Source organism: Lichenostomus cassidix, chromosome 5 (genome assembly GCF_008360975.1).
Source record: "Lichenostomus cassidix isolate B80296 chromosome 5, HeHo_3.0, whole genome shotgun sequence".
NCBI classification, from domain to species: Eukaryota; Metazoa; Chordata; class Aves; order Passeriformes; family Meliphagidae; genus Lichenostomus; species Lichenostomus cassidix.
The window spans coordinates 59996344-60007554 of NC_139486.1; the positions used below are offsets into that span (position 1 = coordinate 59996344).

General features: G+C 51.1%; 2 protein-coding genes across 2 annotated transcripts; one reads left to right on the forward strand and one right to left on the reverse strand.

Moving 5' to 3' along the window:
- The first annotated feature begins 2488 nt into the window (after positions 1-2488).
- LOC146436888 (mas-related G-protein coupled receptor member A2B-like) lies at positions 2489-3533 on the forward strand. The gene has a single exon (XM_085063956.1). It carries the CDS (start codon positions 2541-2543, stop codon positions 3531-3533), a length of 993 nt encoding a protein of 330 aa, XP_084920082.1. The 5' UTR covers positions 2489-2540.
- Positions 3534-8265: 4732 nt separating this feature from the next.
- LOC146436889 (mas-related G-protein coupled receptor member X2-like) lies at positions 8266-9349 on the reverse strand. Its single transcript, XM_085063957.1, has one exon. The coding sequence runs from the start codon at positions 9208-9210 to the stop codon at positions 8266-8268; it is 945 nt and encodes a 314-aa protein (XP_084920083.1). The 5' UTR covers positions 9211-9349.
- Between the last annotated feature and the right edge of the window lie 1862 nt (positions 9350-11211).

Genomic DNA, 11211 nt, shown 5'->3' on the forward strand with positions numbered 1-11211 from the left:
CAAAACCCCAGTGAGAAGCCAGAGGGACCCACTGATGACACCCGAGAGGTGCTGGGGGCGGTGGCAGCGATACCAGATGGGGCAGAGGATGGAGACACAACGCTCCAGGCTGAGGGCTGTCAGCAGCCCCAGGCTGCTCAGGTCAAACAGGTGGCACAGGAGTTCCACTGCAAATACAAAATCTATGTAGGCAGGAGCAAGATAAATCAAAGATGTGCAAAATGCTGCTAAGGTCAGAAAAGCCAAGATAAGCAGGGAGAACAGGAGGAGCAGGGAGAAGTCAGCTACAGCCAGATTTAGGGTGTAGACAGTGAAAGGGTTCTGCTTCATGTGGAAGCCCAGGAACCACACAACCATCCCATTCCCCACCATCCCACAGAGGGAAATCCCCAGACAGACCCCTTCTAAAGCAATCAGTGTGTAGGGAAAGCTCAAGCATTGATCTGGGAGATATTCCTCCAAGTCCACAGATTCATTCAGGGTGAGGTTTGTTGTGCTGTTCTCCTCCATGGTGAATGATCCTGTTCCCAGTGGTTGTCTTCTCCTTTTCCACCACTTCCTAGGGAGAGATGAGGAACCAGAGGGAAATAAGGGCCATCAGCATTCCCAGCACTTCCCATCTGCTCACACAGCCCCAGGAAGAACCTTCACCCCTGCAGTGCCCAGGCCCAGGGAAGGAAAAATCTGTCACTACTCCATCCCCGGACTCCTCCCTCCAGTAGGAACAGTTCTGTCATAGGAACCCCACGGGAAAAGGATCTGGTGGTGGCTGCTGGGACCACAGGCTCTACTTCAGCCTCATCCCTCATGCCTGGTGTGCAGCCCTTAGCCCAGAGATCACATCCCATGGTCAGAGCTTCCCCTCACAATCTCACCACATCAGTGACAGCTTCCCCTCACATGTCCCAGGGACAGAGATCTTGTCAGGAGGAGGTGGCTTCATCGCCCCCTTCCACTCCTCCCCCCAGTTCTTCATGAGGAGCTGCTGATCTGCTATGATCCTATTAATTCAGCCACTGAAATTCTATAATTTTAAACACCATTTTCTGGGTCTAAACCAATGAAGAAGGAGAGTACAGCACAGATAATATTATGTCCATTCAGATGCTGTGAACCTTGAGGCAAAATACTCCTCTGGTGAGGGAAGATCCTGTCCATGGAAAGCCTGCTCCACTATGGTCATTTCAGCTTCTACAGGGTTTTGTGAACCCCTCAGAAATGCCAGACCTCATTGTGAACCCAATCCCCAGCCCTTGGGTGCCAACAGAGCCCCTGAGCAGCAGCCATGAGGACAAGCACTGGCCTTGTGTCCACTTGCTGTGGGAAATCACCAGTGCCCAGACACAGGAGTGCACGAGGGCTTTGCCCACAGCCTCTCATCACATCCCATCTAACCACAATCAGCAGCCCAATTACCCCTGCTGAGCATGTGTCTCCTCTGAGATTAGGTTTGTGGGGTACATGGTGCTGCCAGTGTGCTCTTATCTCCAAGTGGTTCCTGCCACACAACCTCAGCCTTTCACAGCACAGGGACTGGCATTTTGTTGCTTGTTTTCTGCCCTTCTTTCATGCATTTTCCATCTCCTCTGGAGCTGTATCCTGTGCTTGTCATCCCCCAGACTGATGTGCTCCAAAGATACCCTTGTTGATGCACAAGGTCCATGGTCTCTCCAGGGTGTCCAGCCTGGAGCTGCAGGATTTGGAGCTAGAGGAAGACTTGAAACAAGGAGAGAATACAAGTTCAAGGTCCATCCCTGAGAGGGAGATGGAGAAAGGTGCAACTCCTGGAAGTGTCTCCCAGAAGGAAGTTGGGAGAAGTGTTTGAGCGCCAGATACATGTCACTAGAGGCACTGAGCAACTTGTGCTGTTGCAGGTCTGCACATCAGGGATTTCTCACTCTTGGAGGTCTCTGGCTCATCTCTCTCACCTCTCTGCCATCCTGGGAATGTTATATGTCCCCTCCTGTGTTGATGGATACCCACCATCCACCACCACACAGGGAAAGCCAGAAGCCCCTCACATGGTGGGACAACAGCAGAGAATGGCAGGAAGAGAGGAAGGGGGTGACATGGCCACCTCCTCCTGACAAGATCTCTGTCCCTGGGACATGTGAGGGGAAGCTGTCACTGATGTGGTGAGATTGTGAGGGGAGGCTCTGACCATGGGATGTGATCTCTGGGCTAAGGGCTGCACACCAGGCACAAGGGATGAGGCTGAAGCAGAGCCTGTGGTCCCAGCAGCCACCACCAGATCCTTTTCCCCTGGGGCTCCTGTGACAGAGCTGTTCCTACTTGGAGGTAAGAGTCCAGGGATGGAGAAGTGGGTTATGCCTCCTTTCTAGGGACAGGACTGGACAGAGTGGGAGTTTGTCCTGGGCACTGCAGGGGTGGGGGTTCTTCCTGGGGCTGGTGTGGGGCTGTGTGAGCAGATGGGAAGTGCTGGGAATGCTGATGGCCCTTATTTCCTTCTGGTTCCCCATCTCTCCCTAGAAGGTGGTGGAAGAAGGAGAAGGCTGCCACTGGGAACAGGATCATCCACCATGGAGGAGACCAGCACAACAAACCTCACCTTTAATGATACAACTTTTGGGGATCTGGACTGGGAGGAAATTGTGACACGTGTATGCTTGGGCATTAGATATGCAAAGATTGCCTTTTTCGGGGTCTGTCTGGGGATTTCCCTCTGTGGGCTGGTGGGGAATGGGATGGTTGTGTGGCTCCTGGGCTTCCACATGAAGCAGAACCCTTTCACTGTCTACATCCTAAATCTGGCTGTAGCTGACTTCTGCCTGCTCCTCCTGTTCTCCCTGCTTATACTGGGTTTTCTGACCTTAGCAATATTTTGCACATCTTTGTTTCGTTTTATTGGACACTATTTGTATTTTGTGATTGTCCTTGGGTTCCCATGCTACCTGTTTTGCCTGAGCAGCCTGGGGCTGCTGACAGCCCTCAGCATGGAGCGCTGTGTCTCCATCCTCTGCCCCATCTGGTATCGCTGCCACCGCCCCCGGCACCTCTCGGGTATCGTCAGTGGGTCCCTCTGGGTTCTCACTGGGGTTTTTGTGTCCTCCTTCTATGTCACCCACACCTTTACTAAAGACTCTGTGACCATCCTTGCAGGTGTAGCCCTCACCATTTCCGTGGCTTTTTCCCTCATGATGTTGGTTTCCAACCTGCTCCTGTTCCTCAAGCTCTGCTGTGGCTCCCAGAGGAGACACCCAGAGAGGCTCTTTGTCGCCATCCTGCTCAACGTCCTGCTCTTCTTCGCCTGTGGCATCCCTTTCTGCTTGGAGGTTCTCCTCTCTCTTCCTTTTTCTAGCCCTTTATTCTCCGAAAACACCTCCTTTCTGCTGGCCTTGCTGAACAGCAGCCTCAACCCTGTGATTTATGTGCTGGTGGGGAGCTGGCGGCAGCGTCGCTTCCAGCGCTCCGTCAAAGTCGCCCTGCGGAGGGTGTTTGAGGTGAAAGCCAGGAGTGAGGAGGGCAGCCATGGCCCCGGGGACACTGCTGTGGTGGAGGAGACAGCTCTGTGAGGCACTGCTGGACGTGAGGCACCTGGAGATGTGTCACCTCAAAGACACCCACAAATATGGGACCATGTGGGCACATGGCTCTGAGCTCAGTCCTGTTCCTGTATTCCCTCTGAATGACCCTCATTGCCTCAGGGAATAAACTCCATCTCCTTTGGCTCAGCAGATGAGTTTCATGGGGTTTTGAGGGATCTCTTGCCTGGGCAGAGTGTGACAGGTTAAGTCCTGGGGACATATCCTGTATGGGAGGGCAGCAATTTCCCAAATCTCTGTGGGGCTGGGGCCTCTAGATGGCAGGAGAAAGGTAAGGATCTCAAGGAGCATCCTTCCCCGTCTGTCTGACAGAGCCAGCCCTGTATTCCCTGCTCATGGGAAGAGACCAAACTGACCCAAGGTAGGGCTGCCAAGCTGGGGGAGGGACAGCAACATTCCCTTGCCCATTAAGTGGGAATTTGTCACATTCTTTCATTCCATAATTAAATCATTCTGAGTAAAGTGCAGGGACGATGGTGAATTCCACTGAATTCTGGTGCCTGTGACCAATAAAGAGCTTGAAATAAGGAAATTCACATCACCAGGTGCTTGGACCATTTTATTGTGCAGAAATCAGGGGGTTATGCTGCTGTTCTGCAAAATGAGGCCATCCTCTGGTTCCCCAGCATCAATGTCCAAGGAAGCCCTTCAGCACCTCCATCCTGAACCGGGCCATTCTCAGGAGGAGCTGATCAGCAACTCTGCACAGCAGCTTGAGCCAAAATCCAGGTTGTACTGGTCTTTTTCACATTGTTACCACCCCATAATTAGATCTGGATTTATTCATTTTGTTTGTTTCCAACATGGTAACTCTGACCCCAAAATGTGTTGAATAAACAACATCCATTCACTGCAGAGCTCATCCCTGGTGAACAGTGTCCAAAAATTGCTCGTTTCCTTAGTTTTTCCCACTCTAAAGCCTCTGTCTTGTGTGAGGAGGGCAGGTACCTGTCTCACACCAGAGCTCTTCCTAAGGCACATTCCTGCAATGCTTGGGATGATGTTGACAGTGCCAAGAGCTCCTCATTCCTCCTGGGAGAGATCTGGGCAGCAGACACATCTCTTGCTCAGGGGAAGTTGTCCCTCCTTTTCCCACTGCCTTAAATCCAGGGGAAGACAACGTGCCACTGCTTCTGGAAAGGGAAGGGAGAGTGAAAGCCTTGGGTGGTGAGTCATGCTTTGGAGAGTGTCAAGGTTTAGCCCTGACTAAACGCCAGGCACCTCGACTCTCTCTTGCTACAAAAAGAAAACTATAAAAAATACACACCAATCTCATGAGTCAAATGAGATAGGACACTGGTTGGCAGGAGGATGCACAGAAAAAGAAAAAGGGCAAGCAGGCTCCAAGCTTAAAGTTACAAACAGTGATTTAATTACCTAATAGAGTTGGAGGATAAATGCAAGGCAAAAATAAACTTTTCATACAGTTTTTGTTCACTCCCCCCCCCTAAAGAATCTATAGTATTCACCCCCTTTCCTCTTTTATAACCACCAGACCTGGGTGGGGGGGCAGGGAGTGGGGGGGTATTTTTTTCAGTCCACAGAGCAGGTCCATACATCTATTCATCACCACAGTTTTTCTACTACGAATACTCTTTATCTATACTTATTTCTCCTTCTCATCAGGCAGTTTTTCTGCTCTCACCCCCTCCCTCTTAAGAAGCAGTCTCTCTGCTCACCCCCCTTTCCCTCTTTCCAAGCCCACAACACAGACAGGGGGCAGGTTGAGAGGGGTTTGTTCTCTGGTCAGTCCAATCAGGGAGAGGGGTTCTCTACTTAGCCAGGGGTTCCTCCCACAAGAGACAGTCCTCTGGGAACTTCTTTGGCGTGGGTCCAATCTCATGAGCAACATCCCGCCCGAATTCTGCTGCAACATGAGTCTCTTTGTCCATAGAGTGCTGTGCAGACTCTGCCAAGCTGAGGCCAGGCTGCTTCCATGCCAGGAGCAAGGCCTTTCTCTTCCTTGAAAAGGCCTCTGTAGCTTTAACTCTTTTGAGACTCCAAACTGGATCACTGCCCTGTCCAGGCATCCACCTGCTCCTGTGGAGTGGGCTGTGGGTGGATTTCTGCACTCCTGTGGACTCCATGGGCTGCAGGGGAACCTCCTGCTCCCCCCATGGCCTTCAGCACAGCTAGCAGAGAGTTTTCAGCTCCAGCACCGGGAACACCTCCTCCTCCACCTTCTTCACTGACCTTCATGTCTCCATGCTGTTCTCCCTCACATATTTTCACTTCCACCTCCTCCTCCTCCAACTACAAAGAAGTGAAAGAAGTGTGTGCCTGCCTTGTTTTGATTTCTTCTTAAATATGTTTTCACAGAGGTGTAACCAGCACCTCCAATTGGCCCAAACTTGGCCAGCAGCATGTCCATCACCTTCAGAGCCATCAGAGATTGGCTCTGCTGGACTTGATATAAAAACTTGCAGAACTTGCACTCAGGACACACAGGAGCCATCTCTGTGTCACTCCCCACCCCTCAGACACATCCCCAGGCCTACCACAACAGCTTCTGAGGGGTCCAAATTTCACCTAGATGTTAAAAATACTTTCCTGATGTTTTGGGCCAATCAAAACCACCACATTGACACACGTGAGGTTAAACATCTAAGAAGCATTGATTAACAGAGTTGTTAATGATTAACAGAACAGAGCAACTTCCACATCTGAGAGGGATTTTCTCTCCCTGTCTCCCATTTTCATGTCCATTGGAAAGTAGAAACTTTCTGAGGTACAACCTCTTGTCCAGGAAAGGACTCCCATCATGAAGGGAGTTTCTCCCAAGGCAAGTGCAGAAGGATCATGATCCTTCCATGTATTTTTCTAGCTCCAAGCACCTTCCTTGTCTCCAGTGTCACCCAGGCCACTCTCTACCTGAGCTTCTTGTTTTCCATGGAAATGTAGAATGGTTTGGGTTGGAAGGGACTTTAAAGACCATCCTCTTCTGACCCCATGCCACAGGCAGGGACTAGAGTACATTGCTATTGCACTAAAGTATGTTGCTCCGAGCTCCATCCAACATGTCCTGGAAAACTTCCAGGGATCCAGGGGCAGCCACAGCTTCCCTCAGATGCACCTCAAGTGGAGCCAAACCTCAAGTCACAGTTGCAACATGAGTGGAGCTAAAACCATCCAGACAGCCCAGAGAAAATGGGAGAACCCAGCAGAGGCAGTTCCAGCTCCAGCCCCTTGTCCTGACAGCCCACAAGACAGCCCACAGCCCCAAACTCAGTGTGCATTTTGGGAAAAGCCTTCCAGAGGCAATCCCAAACACCTGCCCACTTGTCTGGGCAACAGGGCTCAGTGTGAATTTTCCACACCTCAGTCTTCCCATGTGTCAGGACCTGCTGGAGATGGAAAGGAATGACTCAGGAATTGTTCTGCACTGCTGTGCCAAGATTTGTTATCCACCTGCATGCTGGTTTTAAGCAACCACACCAAGAAAATCCATTTGCAGAATGTCTGATTCTTGGTGACTCAATTTTAATATTCCACATGGTAGGAAGCTCATTTCTGAGGCTGAGAAAGCTCAGACCTGTGGAAAAGGAAAGATTCAAAGCAAAGACTTGAAAACAAAATCTTTCAAAGGTGTCCCTGTGTTATGATCCAATTATTAAGGTTCTTTAGAAATACCTCTGCCCGAATTAAGGTACAAACGAGACCATATGCCAGTCAATATTTTGAGTTTTATTTGATAGAAAATATGAGAGAGAGAGAGAGAGAAGAAAAGAGAGAAAAAGAGAAGCAAGAAAAGAGGTGGGGGGGACAGAAAGAGGGAAAGAGAAAATATCACCATCCGTGGATCCCAACGGTGTTGCGTTGATCCTCTCCAGCTGGTCTCCTTGGTGGTGGTGGTCCCCCCAAAAGCACAGGATGCCATGGGTTAATATACACTCAGGCCAGGGGCAATGTCCAGGCATGTCCCCCCAGGGGAGGGGCAACCTCTAGCAGCAGACTCTGCTTCCATCACCTGCACTCCTGTGGTGCCAGGCCTAGCACTCTGGGGGGTCTTTGATGGATTGTGACTCCCCCTCAGCTGCCTCTCACGTGAAAGTCCCATGGATGTAGCCAGTGAGGCTGGGGGTTCCACAGCTGGGCCAGTTTGTGTCAACCAGGCTTCTGTGAGCTGTGCTCTGCCCTCACTCCAAACTCAGCCAGGGATGATTCTCAGCACAGCTGGTGGCTTTGGCCTTTGTGTATGCATACCTTTCCCTCAGCTTGAGATGACTGAACAATAGGGTTTCCCTTTATCTAATCTCAGCAGTTTGACTCAGTCCAAAGTCCCAGTCAGGTATCTTCAGGGAGGTTTCTTTGATTGTAGCTTCTTTATACACTTTTTGTTATAATGAGCAAAACTTTATATCAATGTTTGAGGCATGAACTATTTCAGTCTCTGACACCCTGCCCATGGAGAAAGGGTCAGAATGTGATGATCTGTAAGGTTCCTTCTGACCCAAACCTTCCCATGATGATTCCTCACATCATCCAGAATCCACCCCAGGCAGGAGTTCCCCTGCTGCACACAGCACCAGCCTGACAGAGCTCCAGGAGCATTTGGACAGCACTCTCAGGAGCAGGGAGGGATTGTTGGGATGGCCAGGGAGCAGGTGCAGGAGCTGAACTCTGTGATCCTCATGAGTCCCTTCAAACTCAGGATGTTTTATGATTCTATTTCACAGTGATTTTATTTCATGAGGATTCCACTTTATGACGATTCCACTGTGTTGTCCCTATTCCGGGACTCTGGCACATCCTCAAAAGCCCTCTGGAAGGCAACTCTAACAGAGAGGGTGAATTCCTTTGCACAGCTCCCAGCCAGGAAGTAAATCAGAGGGTGGGCACTGCTGTTGGCACAGGCGAGCAGGACAGAGGTGCTGAGGGCAAAGACAGAGGGGTCAAAGGCTCTCAGCAAGAGCCAGAGCCCAAAATCAGCGGTGAAGAAGGGAAAGAAGGTGACAGGCAGCAGGACCAGGGCACAGAGCTTCCGTGGGGGCTGTTTCCATGAGCAGCACAGGAGCCTGGCCAGCAGGGCTAGAGCAGAACAAATCAGGGTGAGCACTGAGAAGAGGTAGCTCAGCACCAAGGCCACCAGCACCAAAGGGCAGAAACAGGGGGTGACAGTGAGCAGGAAGGAGAGGAGCCAGAGCAGAGCACACAGGAGCACTGGGAAGCGCTGGGAGCAGTGGCAGGGCCAGCAGGACACAGGGAGGACAAAGAGAGCTGTCCCAGCACTGAGAGCTGTCAGAGAGTAGAGCCGGGCAGTGAAAGAGAAGAGGATGGTGATGTTCAGCCCGGCTGTCACACCCCGTGAGCCCAGCTGGTGGCAGAAGCTCTCTGGGCCATAAAATATCCCCAGGGCAATGGTGAGGAAGAGCAGGAAGGTGAAGTCAGCGATGGCCAGGCTGAGGATGCAGATGGTGATGGGGTTCCTGCGGGTGTGGAAGCCGAGGAGCCAGAGGACAGCCCCGTTCCCCACCATTCCACACAGGCACAGGAGCAGCGTGACAGGGACTCTGCTCGAGTGGCTGTTGTCACACTGGGTCCAGTTGGAGTGCTTGTCCTCATTCCAGCTCCCGTTGGAGACTTTCCCACCGGGCTGGCTCCAGCAGGCAGGGCTGGCTGTCTCTGTGGCAGGGGACAATGTGCTCATTGTGACACCTCTGCTGCTTCTCCTTCCCCTCACACAGCTGGAGGGGTGACAAACACACACACCTTACCAACACTGCTGTCCCTCACACGTGGCTTTTCCCATCTTTTCCCACCCCCAGCTTCCATGTGGAGCAGCACAGGGAGAGGCAAGGGACAGGGCAGATTGTTAGCAGGATGTGGGAGATGGGTATGACTGCCTGGCACAAAAGCCAGGGAGATACCTCCTTCCTGGCTTTGGATGGCACAGAACTGGAGGAGGAAAAGAGTTGGTGAAGGAAATGATTGCCTGTGGAGATATCAGGGTGAGGGTCTTTGGGCTGAGTCTGACCTGTATTGTCATGTGTCAGTTGATATCACTGAGCTCCTGGATTCCTTCAGCAGGACACTCACTTCAGTATTCCCCCTCTCCCTTTCCCCACAATATTTAGAGCTTTAATACCCTACAGACTGAAATTCCCCCACCAAAATCAGTCAGCAGCTCCCACCTCAATGAGGGGGACACTGATTACATTGAAAGAGAAGAGTCTCACCTTTCCTTTCTCAGCCTGGAGAATTTCACTGGAGCAGACACACTGTGGGTTCACATTGCCTCACACACACCAGCTGCTGTCCCTGGGTCAGGATCTTCAAGAGCTTCCCTGGAATGCTCACTTGGGAAAGGGGAGAGAAGCCTGCTGGGTGAGCCTGGGCAGTGTCCAGTGAGGGGTCTGTCCCAGGCCCCCTTTTGTCCCTGCTGGATCATGTTCTCCAGGGCTCTCACAAACAGGGAACTATTTCAGAGCCTTTGCTGGGATCAGAGCTCTGCTTCTAATCTGCTCTTGACTTTGTCCAGGAAATGAGTAACAGGAGAGAGCCTCAGCAATGAGACCTGTGGGAAAGCAGTTTGTCTCTGTGTCAGGTTCCTCTTTTGTTTTAAAGCAATCCCAGTCCTGAAATCTTGTCTTTTGAACTGCCTGAACTTGGCCCCTCTCATTCCTGGGGTGAATCCCTAGGACCCTGCACTACAAAATTTGTTTCCTGGTTCAAATATTGCCTTGCTACTTGTATACCACAACTTCAATGGTATTTGACTTTCACCATGCAGTTTCCAAGAGGATTCATGCAATAATGGAATGCTGTGTGTGAGCTGGAGCACAGGCATACAGCAGAGGGATGATTTAATATTGCAGAAATGTAATTTTTTGTGATAAGAGGTGAATCAATGCTGCTCACTTTGCTTTAACCATTAGAAAGTTAGTGGTTTCATTTGACTCATCTTCTACACTCCCTTGGGAGTCAGACAGCAACCTACAATGAATTCCACAGAATTCCTAGAAAGCTGAAATGAGATGATTCCCATCCAGACTGACATGTGTCTGGGAGCTGGGATGCTCCTGCTGGAATCTGGTGTGTGTGGAGACCCTGGGAGCAGAACTGCCTCCTCTCTTCATCACTGACACTGTGTTTGTGTCCCCAGCTATTGAATCTCACATCCCCTCACTGGGCCAATCCTTTCCAGTGCAAACAGTTCATGATCCACGAGCTAAAGGGGCTCCAGGAGAGCTGGAGAGGGACTTTGGAGAAGGGCTTGGAGTGACAGGACAAGGGGGAACGGCTTTCTCACTGACAGAGGGTGGGTTCAGATGTGATATTATGGAGGAATCCTTCCCTGTGAGGGTGCTGAGGCACAGATTGTCCAGGGAAGCTGTGGCTGCCCCAGGATCCCTGGAAGTGTTCCAGGCCAGATTGGATGGGGTTTGGAGCCACATGGCCTAGTGGAAGGTGTTGCTGCTGGTGAAGGGGTGGGATCAGTAAAAACAACCACAAGTGCTCCCAGGATGGAGGAGGATGAGCTCTGGTGAAGGGCTGATAGGGGGATAACAGCACTCCAAAATCTGATCTCTAATTACTTTTATTGTATCATTAAGGGGATTGGCAGTAATTAATGTGGGGTCTAACTGCTGATAACCTGGCTGCAAGCAACTCTTTCCTGTCCTTTCCTTGGACAGAGTGTGCCTACAGC